At 43.1% G+C, this 18,394-nt stretch overlaps 1 protein-coding gene across 1 annotated transcript in view; it reads right to left on the minus strand.

Moving 5' to 3' along the window:
• LOC104357758 (WT1 interacting protein) overlaps positions 1 to 18,394 on the minus strand; it is an 86,044-nt gene that overhangs the window by 49,108 nt on the left and 18,542 nt on the right. Inside the window, exon 2 of the mRNA XM_032987178.2 lies at positions 4,373 to 4,474. Coding sequence (XP_032843069.2) covers positions 4,373 to 4,474 — 102 coding nt within the window. The remainder of the gene's footprint in view (positions 1 to 4,372; positions 4,475 to 18,394) is intronic.

An 18,394-nucleotide genomic window follows, 5' to 3' on the forward strand; every position in this document is an offset into this window, starting at 1 on the left:
TGTCATGCTCTGAAATACTACAAAGAAGAATTAGATGGTGAGCTTTTCAGGCAGACATTTTTCAGCTCTTGTCTTCCACAAGCAAAATCTGCAACTGAACCCCTGCCAAAACTGAAATTTTACACTTAACAGAAGGGATAGTGTATGTTGTTGCCTGAATTAATCTCTGTTATTTAAGATTCAGCAAAGCATGTTTACATATGAGTAATGTAACATATTTAAGCACATGTCTAAGTATTTTGCTGAATCAAGGCACAAAAGAGGCTCCACTGGTGTTGGGGCTGAGAAAGGATTTGAATCCACGTTTAAAAACCATCCTAACAAGCTTCAGTTGTTTTCTATAAGAGATTGTGGATAAAGATCTACATTGAACTACTTGATCCCAGGGAAACCAGATCTCTTTGGCTTTTACATTACATGAAGAGAATTATCTGAGTTCTAAAAAAAAAAAAAAATAAATTTCTACCTGAGGAGCATGGTTTTTAGCAGAATGCAACTGGTGTTCACAGAGAGACATAACAAAAATTAACTGACTGAGCAAAGTTCTGATATGCTGAACCTGCTCAATTATAGAGCCCACCGAGCACATTAAAGAGATAGAAATGCAGCACATAAAATGCGCCTGCTAGATCATTCACTTTTCCTTTCCATTCTTCTGACCTCAGCTCATTGACAAGATATCCTTTTTTGAGGAGATCCTTTAGAACTCTGAATCAACATATTACTGAGTTTTATCATAGATTTGTCAGAACCTACAAAGACAGTGAGGAGATTTACTGTCTATATATTTCACCAAAACATCTAAAGGGGACAGAAGTCTCCTATTTACTGTATCTCTGAAATATTTCCTCATCTTTCTGCATTCATGTTCTCAAGAGCTAACCACCATCACTGCAGAAGACCTCCAAGAATCCACCCTTGCATCCTCAGAGGTGCTTGCACCTATATTTTAGGTTTTCCTCTTAATTACAAGCAACACGAACCCTTCAGCAATGGCGTGATATACAATGGTGGGAGTCAAAAAGGCCAGCGCTGGGGCAAGCGCCGTACACTCCCTGGAAGGCGCAGGACGGCCCATTCAGCCACACGCTGCCCTTTTCAACCATGGCACCCTGACAGATGGCACCTGGCACTGAAACAAAGTTAAACTCAAAGAAGTGCCTAAGAAAGGACTCTGAGGCAAAATTTCCTACTGAGGGTCTCTTCCCACTTCTCTGCACAACTGCACTTGTCTTTGCTGAGCTGAAAATACTGCAGAGTGCTGAAATGAGGCCCTTGGAGGCTCTGTCACTCATTATCACATTTCAGCCGGAGTGGTCTCCAAACCACAACTTTTCCCAAGAGTTTGACTTTATTTATTTATTTATTGTAGCTGGTTACATTTGGGCCCTTATCTAATCAAATGTCTTCAGGTACAGAATTTTTCTTTTGCAGTTACTGCCTTTTACTTTCTAGATCAGTTATACTGAAAGTAGTACTGGTAACTGCTGGAGGAGAGTTTGGATAATTCTTGCTATTGGGAAAAAAGGAGGAAAAAAGAAAGGCAAGTTTGCGTTCTCTATCTCAGATTTCTAAGTATACATAGGAACTTGTGCATAGGAACTGTTTTAGGCAGAGAGTAATAACAAATTTCTCTACTCTCCTGTCAAAGGGTCAAAAGGAGCATTAGTCTGTGTGCTGTGACCTCTTGCCTAACAAAGGTCAATAAGGATCACCCAGTTACCTACGTACTGAATCTAAAAGCTTGGCTCAACTTAAAACACTTTCCAAAGGGACATTTGGTCTTAATTTGAAAACAAGTAAGAATAGAGAATCTGCCACTTCTGCTATTTTGTTCCAGCAGTAAATCCTCATCGTATAAAAACTGTCTTTGTTTTCCAATTTGAACTGCATAATTTAAGCCTTCAGAAAAGATATTTGTGTTCGTCTCTAGTACACGAGACCACTTTCTAATGTAGCTTTACAGTAAAAGTATTTACGAGCTCCAGCCACATGTCCTTCCCATAACTTCTGATACCCAAAGTACACTGGCTCTCATGATCAGCTTTTCTCCAGCCTTTGTCTATGTAATCCTTCCAGACCCTCTCCAGCTTTTCCTCATCTCTTTAAACTTGGGCATCAAAACTAGAGCACAGAATTCTCACCTGGGTCCCACCAATGTCACACTGAAGGTAAAATGAACTCCGTGTTCATAAACTGCAGTACTGTGAGAAGTTTGCATTTGGTTGCTCGTACAAGAGGTCCAGTAAAGAAAGCCTTTTCAGCAGCACCACTCCAGGATGCAATTCCCATAGATCAGACCTGCATGTTTCCTTCCCAAGTTTTGGATCTGTGGGCACTGTCCTGAATCACTCTGGTTTTCCCAAGCACCACACAGTCCCAAATAAAGGGGAAAACCAAAGATTAAATGCAGCACCCCTTTTCCAGCTATGCTCCTTATGATGCTATTTTGGAGCTGAATTGAAAAGGAAAGCTCTGCTTTTGACTTTCAGCTGTAAGGAAGTCCCCACACATTCCCCTTTTGATGGGGTTTGTATCGGAGGTTGGAGACAGAAGGAAACCCAAGCCCTTCTTTCCTGTGAAACATCGTGGCAGATGCTAGCTGGGCCCTCCAGTCCACCAGCGGTACAGTGAGAGGCTCAGAAGACAACCTGGAGCACCGTTTCCTTGTGCATGTGTGTGACTCATGGAAAGCGGTGTGAATCACAAAATTCCACCAGCACTGTGGGGTGGGGCAAAACTACGCTCCCAACGGACATGTCTCAAGCTGCCCTACGGTAGGTGTACACTGACCACACACATCTTGCCAGAACAGTCAGAAAAGCTTGTACTTTTGAATAATTAAGTCGGGTTTATACTTTGCTGTTAAGATAAATTCCTTGGCCCTTATACATTCTTCTGATTAACAGATTGACCTCTGTACAGACCCCTGTGGTAGCAAACATGCATCCTGACAACTTAAAAACAACACATCTGCCCCAGAGAAGTTGGAATTCACCCATGCAATTAGGTTAGGTTAATATTGGTGATGAGTGGATAGATTATTATCCCATATCATATTTTGTAATCCTCTGCTAAGCAGGATGCTGTTCACTTCGGGAGCCAACAAAATAGCTACTCACTCACTGTCAGGACTTAAGCAAAAGTTGAGAGCAATCCTTGAACATTTGAGATGAGTTTATTCTAGAACCTGGTAATGGTCCAGAGTTGCTTATAAAGGTCATTAAATTCTGTGTTCAGGTTGTAGGTTTCTTTAAACTGATATTTATCTGTACAAATCTCAGGAGAAAAGACAACATTTCTCCTTTCACAAGTGAACCTAACAATGGTCTTTTCATTATCAACTTATTTGGTTCTATGCCAATAATCTTTTACTCTTTTCCTAATTCCTAATTAATCCTTTTTATAAACAATTTACGCTTAGCATATTCTGCTCAGAGTAAATATTTTGCTGAGTATATGTATCACAACAAGATCTTAAACATCCAGACAAATATTCTCATATATTGGGAACCTAAATAATGTGTGGGTATATCAAGAAAAATTACCTGACTCCTGAAAATTGAGCTCTCATACGTCCCTTGAATTTGTGAGCTTTGAGCAATTACAGACAACACACTGACAAGGTTTCCAACTTAAGTTCATGATGCTTGACTTGTGGCAAACACTTCTGAAAGTGCTGCCCTGAATATTCCAAGTACTGTTTCCCCTAGCAATGCCATGACTTCTCCAAATCACATATAGAACACATCACAATCAGATTCATCCAGATTAAGAGAGAAACCTAAAAATGTCCTGAGAACAGTGAGGAGGAGACTGTGATTTATTTACCTGTAAGTTTTCATCTCCAAAAATAAAATACTGTAATAGCTTAAGGTATGTCAGTGTGCAGTTTCTATTTGCTCTTATCACATTCAAACAGAAGAGAACAATCTTTGAGCATTAGGTATACACAGAAATGACTAATACACATGCTTGATTAGAGTTGCATTTTCAAATAGAAGGTGAGAGAAAATACAGGTTTGGCTGCACAAATTTTATCATTTTTCTGTAAAAATGATAAATGTACATTACATTTCCATAAACACAAGTGATTTGAAGTACACAGTATTTATAACAGCCAGGTTGAATCCATTTTGTAAATGCAGCCCTTAAAACAACCAAGTACTACTTTTCTGGGCTGTTGCTTAGTAGAACACAATTGAATGCTTACAGATGGCAAATAAAAAACAACTTTTGAAGCTGGAGTCTTGTGTGGGAATTTTGCCCCAGGAAGCAGGCAAGACAAGGTCTCACTTTGTACACTGGTTGCTAAAGGAGTATGTATTACAAAAGGAAGCCACTTAATAAGGCTATGGTAGATCTGACTTACCACAAGAGCAGCATGTGAAGCAGTTGGTATGATAGAGGTTACCCATTGCTTGGCAAGCCTGGCTCGCTCCATACACACCTTTTCCACATTTTATACAAATACCTACAAAGCAGAAAGAGAATGAAAGTTAGTATCCTCCACAGCTCCAGGCCATGATTCACACCACTCATGATAGCCCCATCAGGCCCTGAATCAATGAGCTCCTCACCCTGAATAGATTCAAGTAGCCAAGACAGCAGCAGGTGGTTCAAGTGAAACAAATGCATGGAAATTAACCCAAAATAAAAGGTCGGGGGGGAACCCTCTCCTGGTGTTTCAATGCATGGAGACTGAGGCTGGTGAAAGATGGAAATTCAAGAGGCAGGTGCAACAAGAGAGGACAGAAGATTCACACACTCTCTGGAAGTAACTGTGTTTGCCCAAGAAATAATTTAGTGAGACCTTCACAACTAAGTGCTCCACTACATTACATTCAGTAATCGCTAATAAAGTAATTCAGTCCAAAGGCAAAAGACTTCTCTTTGCCCCCCTCTAGCAATGTAATGTCAAGAGTGTTGGTCCATGGTGTAAACCATACAGTACTGTGAAAACAGATGTGTCAGTCACATTTAGTAGTTGTTTAACTCTCCAGAAATAGTAGTACATACCATCATAAACATAACATGCCACCTTACAAAACAGAAGAGGGACACTTCTACCTGCCTTATGGTACAAGGGCAAAAACTCTGGCTGGCAGTTTTGCCTCAGTGGGGTCAGAAATTCACCTTCACTGCCCAAGCCTGCTCTTGGTGATGCTGGGGATGACTCCCATGAAGTCTGCATGAGTCTGAAGTATGAAGAGGCAACGTAGCACTGGCAAAGTCAGAGGTTAGCTCCACACACAGCAAACTCGCAGGAAAGTTCATTATTTCAATCAGCTTTACAAAGAGGGTTTTTTGGGGGTGGGTTTTTGTTTGCTTTTAAAAAGCTTTTTCCGCATAGTTACAGCTTTAAGAGTCTTTTGCCTATGCATTTATTTCTCCCTATGTATAACCTTTCTAAATTTAAACCAGGGCAGGGAGATAATTCAAGAATCACTTTGCTTCTGTATCCCCACAAAGAGGAGACAAAATGCTGGATGGAGAATCCACGTCCTTCTGTCACATACTCAGGGTTGCTGATTGAAAGTTTTTTTTGAGATGTCCATTGGTCTCTATTTGATTGTAGCAGGACAGTATATCTCAAGATAAGGCTGTGTGTTTTTTTTTTTTTTAAATACTACAGTAGAAAATAAAAATAGATATTTTTGCCTCACACAACTATGTAATAAAACTGCTGTGATCCATGTGCTGTTTGAGGCCCTATTTCTACAAATGCACACAAAAGCTTAACATTAATCATTAGCATCAACAAAATTGCTAATATACTTAAGAGTCTAGGAACTTGAGAACTACGAAATTGGACTTTAATCATCCAGAATTATCCCCCTGCTGTGCTGTGAACATTTTATACAGAAAAACACACAGAAAATACGAATGCAAGCTGTTTGGGGGGAAATTAGCATACTATGAACTGGCAGAAACTTTTAATAGCAGAAAAAACAAAGTTAAGCTAACAAAGCATTTGGTGTCTCAGTTCAGTCTCCATGGGTTTTTGCTTTTATTCAGTCCGAGTATACAAACTGGCCTAAGCTGCCATACCATAAAGACAGAAATGCTGTCTGCCCCTGGCAGGTAGCTGTATGGAGACAGGTAAACCTGGCAGAAGAGCAGTACCCAGCAATACAGCCAAGGCTTCACCCAGGCTCTCAACAAGGCCATTAATATCTCAGCGCTCCCCCTACCCCTTCCCACCCCCAGCTATTCAAGACACATTATAAACATCATTTCTGAAATGGAACTGTTTGAATTCAGTGCAGCATTAACACAGCCACCTCTATGGGCTGTGTAGTGTTATCTGTTTAAATGGGCTACTGTCAAGTTTAAAAAAATTGTATTTGAAGAAAAGAATCTTCCTATGCTACTAATTCAAATACTGAAATAGAAAGACCTTTCATTAAATCAAAGGTACAGACACCAAGAAACCCATAACTCCCTCATTTCAAATCATGGAGACATTAGCCTTTCACTGAAATACCTCAACATCCTGGCAGAATGTTGCCATTTTGGACCATGATCATATTTGTCAAATGAAACAATTTTAAAAACCAACAAATCTATTAATAATAGTAAATATTATTATTTTAAAATCTTAAACCTGATTTCAGTGTTTCAGTGAAGCAGAAACAATAATTTTAATATTATCGGATACTGATGTCCCACGCTAAATCTGTAATACAAACTAGCTGCCAGCTAGATCCATCAGTTCACTGCAAACAAAAATGTTAAGAAAATCCCGGTCCTTAGGCTAGGTCAGCTCTGATAGAGAAATGGGAATTTCAGAAGATTTGTTGCCTTATCCAAGGCTGTTATGTCTATTTATTTATTTGTAACCAAAGGTTATGAAAAAGGTCTGTTATTTGCCATGAGTTAATGATTAACTGCTGATGAAAGATGTTTATTGATTACCATGGACACTGTGATCGGACAAGGCGTCCCCCCATCAGCCAGCTGCTGCAGGAGTAACTCTCAGCAGCAGCACAGCATCCACGAACCTGCTCTGTCTCATCACATGCCACAAGCTCTGCAATAACCCCAGTCCCTCCTGGTCTGGGGGCAGGAGGGGTTGCACACACAAGTGGAAACATGGGGTTCACATCTTAAACAAGCAATCTGTTACTTCAGCGTCAGGTCTTGGTGTGACGTTTCACGTTGCTCCTGGCAGTGGAGCCAGAATAAAGTCCTTACAGAGCTCCCCAGCTATCTGCATCCTTCTTGCCCATCTTTTCATGCCCACCATGCATCCAGGGCTGGCAGCTATTGATAGTCTGTCTGACTGTGAGATCTACTGTTTCCCATTTACACTTAATATTACTCATAGAGAAGAAACCCACAGTCTGTAATTCTCTGGCATTTCTGTCTACAAGCTCTCATACACAAATCTACTACAGCCATGAACTGCTTTGATAAATTAAGTTATTGCCTCATTTCTTTGCCATTGCTCCACTGAACCATCAGAAGCAAAAGAAAATTTATTGTGGACATTAAACTTACATTGGCCTCTCCAGCAAGTGATTCGTTATGAACAGCTGTCAGTTTGTTAACTCATTTTCTCTAAGAGACTAGTCATTAACTCCAGGAATGAATGACCAGAGACGATTAGCATACTAAAAAAGTGCATGTATAATTCCAAAAGTGTATTTTGGAAAATATATATGCAGCTGTGGTGTGAGTATAGTGTGAGCTCATAACTGCCTAGGAAAAGCACTGATTACATGGCTGTTCAGTTTGATTTTCCACCAGTCACAGCCCAGACTGCACACTGCAAGCTTGTGAAAGCCTTGACATAACAGCTATATCACTTTCTATTCCCCCCCCCCTCCCAATTTAATTCCAAGGCTTGTTAAACTGCCTGTGAAGAATGTTCTGTTACAGAGCAGGCATGTCTCGTTTCTGACACTTCACTTGACGTGACTTCAGATCAACCACTTCAGCCTTTATACAATTCCTTGCCCCTCCTGACACCTCTATTCTAAGCAGACAACTGTACCTCCTGTTCTTTAATACATCAACTGCTGCATTTCCACCCAAGTCTTCAGCTCCCCTACGTATCTGGTGCCTCCCTTTAGCTAGAAAATGATGTTACAATATGTTGCATATACCCAAAGTTGGTATAAAGGTTGGGAGCACAGCATGCTGTGGTGAAAAGATGTTTCCATCCTCACTTGGTGTTGAACCAAACATAAGAGTAGAGACTGAACAAACACACCCTGTGGACGAAAGCAAAAGACCGTCAACAAAAATGACACTAAAAGAGAAGGAGTTCCCATGCACTCCCTGCTACAGTCAGCCGCAGCACATTGCCAGTGCTCCCCACACCTTTTACCAGTCCACTTCATGAAGCTTGACCATGTCAAAAGAACACCTCGATGCAAGCCAGGCAAGCCTCCAGCCCTGTACAGCAACACAGCTTTCAGAAGCACAATGCTCTCTAGGTAACTTATGCATTAGCACAACACTAGTGTTGGCACCAGGAGAAAGTAAGACAGGTATGTTCTGACATAGTGATTTTGCTCCAGACTCAAGAGACTGAATGCAATGCATTATAACAAGCAAAGGTATCTGCAACAACCTAGAGAAGATATTAGATACATGATTTTTGTTCAGCCTGATATAACATACTTGTAAGAGTTTCCTGTAGTAGCCTACACATGAGAAGAAATTCAGTTTGGGACCTGTACATCAAATCCTGGGATGCTCTTTTGACCATGCCAGTACAGGCTGGTACCTCATACAGGCTTCACCAGGCACCCAAAATTGGGAAAAAGGCAGTAGGCAAAGGTTAAATGGAGTATGTATAATGGCAGATGTGCGACCACCTTTTGGCCAAGCTTTGTTCTCAGACACATGTGGAACTTAGCCTGTGTCTAATGCCAGCCTCACTTAACCTAAGTCAAGGGTTTCATAGATATGCAAGAAAAACGGTACCACGTGGCCTGTCAACTTCGGTACGCAGCAGCTGTGTGAGTCAGAGGGATAATCTGGCTATTGCACTTCTTGACAGAGCACCATGGCTCAGGGATGAGCTGCAGCTTTACCATCTTACAGCCACACCGTTATCTCCAGGATAACTGCTACATGCTGCCTACAGTAGGAAACAACCAAGCCCTGTCATCAAGAGTTATGGTAAAGCTAAAATTAACAACTAACACATGGCACAGATGACTCTCTCCTTGCCTCTGCAGTTCTGCTCATGCTGCAGTGATGGGAAGAGGGCGGGTGAACGTCACGCTGGGCAACAGCAAAATCCCTTTTTCCTCTCTTGGACAGGAAAAGATAACCTCTACGTAGGTCCTCAACCAGTTTTTCCACACCTGTGGCCTAGCCACAATGCAGGGGCAGGGAAACGAAAACCTACAGACGTGAAGCAGGAAGCACAAAGGAGGAGGGAAGCCATAACTTAGCTCAAGAAATCAACTTGCAGCAACAGGGGCTAGCTACAGCTACAAAAGCAGGAGAGCTGTGGAGGGGCTGCATCAGATGACTGCAGGTGTGACTGGCCACAGGAGGGGATCCCACACAGGCTGCAGTGCCTGCACCCAGTGATCTCACACCTGGGCAGGTTTTACACAGGGTGTTGCTACTACCTTTAAAAAAAAAAAAAATCCACTAAAGCAGCTGGGTAAATAGTGAAGCATCAAGGCTGCCCTGAGCCCGGGCAGCTGTGCCACTGCTGCAGCAGTACCTGCCTGAGCTGACAGCAGCTACTGTGTAGACGTCCTGGACTGCGGCAGCTCGTATGCTGAGAGGTGACTTGAGGCAAGAAAAATGCTCCCTTCCGTCCAACAACCACGGGAGGAGGGATCTTCCGACACACACGTCATCTCCCAGTCAGACGCAGATAGAAGAAACAAGGCACCTACCCAGGGCACAGCGGCAGAGCCTCTTCCCAGCAGCCCAGCAAACCCTCCTGGCCCTCACCGGAGGGCTTTAATGTGTCACCTGGCAAATGCCTTGCAAACGTACTAAGGCTTGAATAACCAACATAAAAAAAATTCAGGTGTGTACAAGTTATAAATAAATATCCTGGACATGCTCAGCAGCAACGTCTTGTGATTGGGACAATGGAGGGACTGTCTGGCTAAACTACCAGCACTGCCCTCTCCCTGAGGGGGAGATCAGAAGACACCACAACTTGAATTAAGGTTGAAAATGAAAGACTAATAGAAGTGGGAAACATTCAGGTAAACATTTTAAGTTCCCTTCCCAAGCCACAGCCCATCCACATCTGGCACTGCAACATCCCACGGCCAGGAAGGACCTGACCCCATCTGGTAACACAACTCTGGCTTGCAAGTACCACTTGCTCCCTATGACAACCATGCTGGAGGTTGGAGTATGTTAAACTGGAAGAAGATGGGCCACAAAACCTCACAGAAATCACAGCTTAAGCAAAGCAAGACAAGAAGCAGGCTGTGGACTGTGAAAGTTCCTGCTGGCATTGTCAAGCCTTACTGAGATTACCTCTGACCTTGCTTTCCTCCTCAAGGAAAGAAGTTAAAAACCCCACCACAAATCTACTTGGGCCCTTGAGATATGTATCTGCTAACTTACAAAGATCTCCATCACTCCAGTGCCTGCCTCCTACAGGTAGCTTTATTCAATACAAAGGCTTGGGGCAGGAGGGATGCGTGTGTAGAACCTACTCAGAGAAATCAACGTCTGAGATTAATTTATATTTGGTTATGAACACAATGAAGTTCACATTCACTCCAAGTTTTGTAGAAGCAAGCTCTAGGTTCTAACTCCAGCTCCTGGAAGAACTTTCAATTACCTCCGCTCTGCTTATTGCTTAACAAGGCTGTGGCTCCTGTAGGACAAAGCTGCTGGGAGAGGTCATGGCCACAAAGAAAGTCGCTGGGACCAGTTCCAGGAACAACAGTGCTGATCAGGACACAGGAGCTGAGCTTTACCTGCCTAAGGAATCAGCACTGCTAGCAGGGCTCGGCCTCAGCCCATTCCTACTTGCTTCAGTAAATAGATGGGCCATTCTGTCTTGTCCAAAACTGTGCAGTTTCAAATGTAGGGTGAGATGATGGGCAAGAGTTCGGCAGCATAGAAGGCTGTAGAAGCAACTCTCAAACACCACACACGTTCCCTGACTCTGTATTTTAGCAGCTACCAGCCCAGGGCATGTCTGTGTTGGTGAATTAAACCCTGTCAGCCACAGGTCAGAACTGCAGAGTGCGAGATGTCATGGGAGCCAATATCAGCTCTGATTAGCAGCTGCTGGAAACTGGAAGGCTTTTGTTACTGTTAAAGTTGATCCACCCAGTCGCACAGTGAAAGCCTGAAGCTAGCACAGCAAATGCTTATTGCTTCATACAGTATGTGAAATTACTGCTCTGAACCATGAAATTACTGACACTATCTGCACAGAGTTCGTCCTGCCTCGGCCGCAGCCAGCATGCCTCTGCATAACTTCCCTTTGTGTGGATCTGCGACTCCGCCGCAGAGCCTCCCAATGGCACAAGGCATATCACAGGCCTATTGTTCTGCGCAGTGTTTGAGTTACACTGACACTTGGTTTACAAATATTCATTCGTTTCTCTGCTTCTTGATTTAGTACATGGCAGTTCCAGGATGATTTATACTTCTCACTTGGCATTTATAGAAAGATCTTTTGCTACTGAGGCAATGAACTGGAAGACCAAGTAGTTTTTGTGGCTGCTCTATCGTCTGTGTTGCTTTGGGTTGCTTTGTCCATGATTCAGAGCTCAGCTGACTGCTCAAGGTTCATGCTCAAGTTGACAACCACAGCACAAGGGGACTTGCAAATAACTTTAGCAACTGAATTATTGACCAAAAAAAAATTCAAACCACTCCAACCAAAAACCCAGAAAAAAACTTGGCTTCTAAAAGTAGTCTGTGATTACTGGGATTAGCAAAGCAAGGAAACACGTACAGCTTGGGGGGTAAGAGAGCACACCACTGGGAATGAATGACTTGGAAACAGGAGCCTGTAAAGCCCCTTTCCTGTCCCTCCACTGCTAAACATCTGAATGTCTTGCTGTGGACATGCATCCTCTTATAGCCCACAGGGACCAGATCAACAGGCCTTTCAGCTCAAACCATGCTTATTTTGCCTAGAACATAGTGACTGTGATCACACATACAATTCAGCGTATTTGAGGAATGTAAAATTTCTAGCACAGTGGTAGTAGCAATCAGGTGAAGACAGGCTGGGGCCAGCAAAATCTTGAGCTTGTACAACTGCTGGCAGAGGAGAACATACCACCACAGCCAGTCGCCAGGCAAGCCCCGCAGACACACACACAGGTCACACAGAAAACAGATGTGAGTGATGCTCCTGCAAGTCCTAGCTTCGGTACAGAAAGGTCTAATACCAACATGCAAAGCTCCCCAGTTCTCCTGGGCAAATTTCTTGTGGGGAAGGTGGTGTAGAGCACTAGGGGCATTCAGCCCAGCTGAATATTCACACTGATTTAAGAGGGCAGACCTTCATAATGCATACCGCAATGTAATGGGCAACAGAAGTGGCAGTTCACAGATGGCAATAGATGAGATTTCTCAAAAAAACACACTCAGGTTGCAAATGCATTCACACAAACATTTGGTTTTTAATTAACATGAATACTGCAATTTCTACCAGTGCCTTCTACAAGTTTGTTTAGCTAGATGCATCAACTGCAGATCAACTGAGCTCTGTAATGAGATACTTGTCCATTCCATTAAACTTTCTCTAGCATAACGCAGGTCAGAATATGGACCTGTTAAGTTTTATTTAAGCTGTTTCCAGTGGCAGGTTTACAGACATTGGGACAGTTTTAATACAGCAAAAAAACAATAAAAGAAATATTTAAAGCTCATATTTTCATCACCTTTCTTCTGCGCTTACTGGTAACACACATTAATAATAGTATATCTATCCACACACTGCAGATCTTCCTATATAAATGATTGTGATCCAGTACAGAACCAGACAGCACCCTTTTTCCAGTTTTTACTTTCTTAGTTGTCTTTAGCAAACCATTTAGTTCCTCTGCAACTTGGTTCTTTTCCATATTAAATGGGAGCCACCAACACCTGTGTGGTCTTCAGAGAAAAAGCCTTCTGAGACAACATGGAAAAGACAGAATCAATTTAAATGCTTCAGCTTAGAAAAATCAGTGCAACCAGGTAACGACAGTGATATTGAAAGCACCAACAACGCAGCCCAAATACTCTGAACTCCAGAGCATGTCAGACCTGGAAACATCAGCAGCACAGACGTCAAGTTGGAGAGACTTTTCATTACATTCTCCTGCCATTGGACGTATGAGTCATCACTAATATATGGCAGAAAAAGGTCATATATTACAGCTGCCTTCCTTGACATATTTAAAATAGGTTCATGATTAAACAAGGAGACTAGTCTAAAAGTTTCCAGGTGCACTTTTCTATTTTCTTAGATAACGGTCTATTTCCAGAAGGAGCATGACAGTCTGGAAAAGGCATGGCATTACGTAACCACATTTGGTTATAAATTCAGCAACTCCTTCCACAAGCAGTACCCAAGCACTACACGTCCACAGCAGCCCCGCATTTCCACCACCCACCCCACAAAGGTGCCACCAACACGGGCTCACTAGTTCTCCCCTGCCACATGAAAGTTCTTTACCATTCCCAGAAGTATAAATAGGTTTGCTTAAACAAAAGCATGCATATAAGTAGTTATTATATGAAGCTATTTCTAAAGACTGAACTATTTGCTTAAGGAAAGATGGAAATGACTTAGAAACCTCTGTCACCTCAACCCTCTGAACCAGTTTTTTTTTCAGTCACTGCAAGTCAAATGACACAAGGATGCTTTGAGAACATGGGAAGGAGGGATATACCTTCCTGTTAAGGGTATCCTGTAGGAACAGTAATTTCAGAAGGTCATTTGCCATAGGTCACCTTCAGCTCATGAAAGATTTTAGCTTTAAAGCACCTAACCTGGCAAGCCTCACTTTCCCTGCCTTGGCTACAGTGAAAAGCCCAGTCTCCTCTGCAGCTGCAAGGCTCAGCCCAGGGAGGTCAGCTGCACTCCTCTACTCCAGTAGGATAGGAAGACTCTCAGACCATAAGAAAAGCCTGTCCTGACCTAGTGAGTCGAAAACCCTTGGGACAGCTGGTCAAATACAGCACTAATGACATGTAAACAGGATATTCTAATTTTGCCTCCTCCACCTTCAGGAACCAGTAACACTAAATGCTATATATGTAGGCTCATTTCCTTCCTACGGATCCAACTAGGGGGGCAAAAAAAAAAAAAAAAAAAAAAGTAAAAATTAGAAAATCAATATGCTGCCAACTTGCACAGCAAAATGAGGCTTCTACAGACCTGGCCAGTCCCATGTGTTCAGCTGCTCTCCACTGAAGACCTAAGGCAGACAAGTGGTGGTTGTTCCAGGATTTAGTCAGATTCCTGACTGCAATGATTCTTACAAGAGGATAACTCTACGCTTTGCATAAACATGAAAGGACCTGAGCTCCATTTTCACCCTCACTGACATGCTCCCCAAGGCAGCTGTGGCCAGCTAGCACCACTCAGACCCATCAGAGCACACAGATCTCATCTCACTCAGCAGCAACCCTTCCACTGCGACAGACAGCAGCACTGCAGTAGATGAGGCCATGTTCCAATAACTGAATAAATCCAGCTTTACAGCTCTTAGTACCATATAAAAAGATGCCACACAGTGTGAAATACTGATGGTTAACTTCATATTGGCAGGTTTTCTGCTAGGTCAGGTATCATTTGTTTGGACTGCTTTGACTTTTTGCTGGATCAGATATTGTCAGTCCTGGATCAGGTAACAGTCTGCTCTCCAGCAGCTGGCGTGAACTGAGGGGTATGTGGCCTGTCTGGCTAATTCAACAGAAACGTGAACACGCACTTGATCCACATCCAATTAGTATCGATGAATGATGCAGAAACGCACAAATATCACACTCAGGACCATCCCTCTCCCCTGCTCTGTCCCCAACTGTCTCGCTCATCTTGACAAAAACACGGGAGCAAAGTAGGTGTAAAAGGCCAGAAAATCAGAGAGAAAAAAAAAAAAAAGTAGAGCTAGTTTTCTTAGATGAAAACAGTGGGAAACTGCAATGGTCATACTACTCAACTAAGGAGTATGTGTTGACTCTGCTTACACACTCAGTTATGCACCGTTCCCCAGATAGTGACAAACCATCATTTAGAGTTAGCAGACTGCATGCTTAGTAATGCACTTGGATTTTTTGCCACCCACCTTTTATATTCTCACAGACAGACCAACCGTAGAAGTGCCTGGCTCCTCTGTAAAAGCTGGGCACAGAGAAAAAAAACCCCAAATGTACAAGACACTGATCAGTGCATTATCTCAGAAAGGACCTGGCAAAAAACAGCAAATCCCAACTATAATGGGGGTTTGGCATGATATGTTCTTTTGCATCCTGCCCACTGCACCTGCAGCCAAACACCTGGCCCATAACCTCTACAGAGAAACCTGCAACCACTCAACCGGCATGCTAAGCTGCTCCTATTAAAGAGCACGTGTCCTGCGATAGCGCTTGGCACTGAGATGCAAACAGAAATCTACTTTAGCCTCAATGGCTAATGTCAAAGGCTATTTGCTTGAGGGGAGAGAGGATCAATCTTTCAAAACGATCACTGTGTGTAGTGCTGGCACTGGTGCCCGATGAGTCTGGTCTTCACAAAACAGACACCAGGAGCTGCCAACCAGCCCTCAGCTCTGTGGGACCCAACCGCGCATCACGGCAGGCCTGTTCCCAGAACTAACACTGCCACACCCACCCTGCTCGCCGTCTCCACACCAAGACAGGAAGGCATCCTCTTTTTAAGCTGTATTTTGGAAGATGGACTCCGTTTCTTGTGGAGCTGGATACCAGACGCAAGTCAATGTGATGAACAAGAGGCAAAATGCTCTTCCCTCCCACTCCTGACACCCCACCACCCAGACATCACTTATTTAGTGAGTAACTCATCAGCTCCACCACCTACAGTCAGACAGCAAAGGAGTTGTGGCTAAATTTTTAGCAGCACTTACAAAAAGACAACTAAAGCATAGCTGTGGAACAAACTCCTCCAGGAAAATTATTGATTAAAAATCTTTCTAGAGGCAGCAAAAAGAAAACTCAAGAACTGCAAAACCAGGGAAAAGATGAGCAGATAGAAAAGACCAAACAGTTAAGAAGGTAATTTTCCACTTTGTTTGTTACAGTAAATATCTCCAGATATATGTGATCTTATGCAATTTATCAGCCAGACCTCCCCACTCCATTTTGAAAGGTTACATGAAGTGGTGAAATGTTGGTTAATTTACCTCTTAGAGGACCAGCTAAAAAAGAACAGAAACACGTAATCTTCTCGTAATTATAAAGTCAACATTTAACTGATATGAGAAGCCTCTATTCATAGCAGCTAAAAGGGGCATTCATTCCTCTTTACATCATCCCTTCAGTGTTATGTCTTGATGTCAATATTCTACAGCAGGTGAGATCACTAAAAATTAGAAACAGTGTGAAAAATTTTCCCCTATCTGGTTTTAATTAAAATACCAGGCAAAACACAGGAGTGATAAAGAGAGGTAACCCTTTCCACCTTAACTACACTGTCTGTTCATCAATTGTTAAAGCCTGGTGGAAACCCTACATGAAACATCAGTGGTAAATATTTTCCCTACTACTAAAGCAATGGTTCAGATTAGGATCGTGACAAAAGTAATAAAATATAATTCACATCTGATTGCAATCTGTGTGGTAGGTGTTTTGTGGCCTTTTAAGTTTCAGAGGGTCCACCCGAGAAGTGGGCTCCAGAGGGGCTGCTGTTGGCAAGACTGAATGATACCTGAGCTGCCCCACAGGCTCACATCACAGCAGTGGGACCTTCCATCTGGGAACTGGGTGCGAGCTGGCACCTCTCCCACCCAAGACCTACCCACACCAGAGGCTGACACAACCCACTTGCAACCCTCCAAGGCCCTGTGGTCCCCTATTCAAAGCCCTTGCGGGCAAACTGCCCAGACGTTGAGGATATGCAGTGCATGGACAGAGCACGTGGGCACCCAGCTCCCAGACGGACATCCAGGGCACACATTCAGCTTCAGTATTCCCATGGTCCAAAGAGAGCTGGGCCTGAACCCTAGCTGAAGATGCTGCTGGGTTTTTCTGCCACAAGGGCACACTGCTGGCTCACGCCCAGTAGGAGCTCAGAGGGCCTTTTCGCAGAGCTGCCTTCCAGCCAGTGGACCCCCAGCTCATGCCACTGTACGAGGTTTTTGCTCCCCAGCTGCAGGACTCTGCATTTCCCTTTGTTGAACTTCATGAGGTGGTTCTTAGCCTATTTCTCCAGCCTGTCAAGGTCCTGCTGAATGACAACACATCCACCTAGACTACCAACCTCTCCTCCCAGTGCAGTACAATCTGCAAGTTTATTAGAGGTGTACTCTATCCCATCTTCCAGGTCATCAGTGAAGATGTTAAAACAGTACTGACCCCAGTACTGACTTCTGAGGTGCAGCACTAGCGACTGGCCTCCAACTGAACCTCATCCTGCTGGCTACAACTCCGAGTCCAGCAGTTCAGTCCATCTCACAGTCCACTTAGTCTGTATTTCATCAGTTTGTCTAGAAGGATGTTATGGGTGACAGTATCAAAGGCTTTGCTAAAGCTGAGATCAACATCATCCACTGCTCTCCCCTTATTCACCAAGCTTTTCATCACTGAAGGCCAACCCAGTACCCATGCTCTACATTTTTCCTAGTAGTTGTTTTGCCCATACCTCTGCAGAAGTACTTCTTGACTTTCACATCTTTCACCAGATTCAGCTCCAGGTAAGCCTTGGCTCTCTTGACTCCAACTGTGCATACTTAGGTAGTGTTTTTATATTCCTCCCAGGTCACCTGTCCCTACTTTCACCTCTTACACATTATACATTTCCTTCTCATTTCTTTCTTAGGAGCTCCCTGCTCATCCATGCAGGCCTCCTGCCACTCTTGCTTGACTTCCTGGATGTCAAGATGAACTGTTCCTGAGCTTGGAGACATCAATCCTCAAAAAATCAACCAGCTTCCCTGTATGACTTTTCTCTTTTTCCTAGCTACTTTATAACTCCTTTAAGTAAGGTACAGAATTTATATATGTGATATCCAAAATCAGGAGAGTCTGCAGGAATGCTCTCCCCGTTGTACATACTAGTAGGGACTAGACTTCAGTTTTCAAGTAAATCTTTCCCTAACTAAATTCACAACAAAATGACACGGGTAAGTAAAGAGCTACCTGTGAATATTTACACATTCAACTTCTACTTAGAGATTTAACTCCCCAGTGGATGATTCTCTTTAGACTTCCAAATAAGTATAAATGCATTTCTGAGTCTGACCTTTAATCAAAACATTCA

This window comes from Tyto alba, unplaced genomic scaffold, assembly GCF_018691265.1.
Source record: "Tyto alba isolate M040663 unplaced genomic scaffold, T.alba_DEE_v4.0 Super-Scaffold_26, whole genome shotgun sequence".
NCBI classification, from domain to species: domain Eukaryota; kingdom Metazoa; phylum Chordata; class Aves; order Strigiformes; family Tytonidae; genus Tyto; species Tyto alba.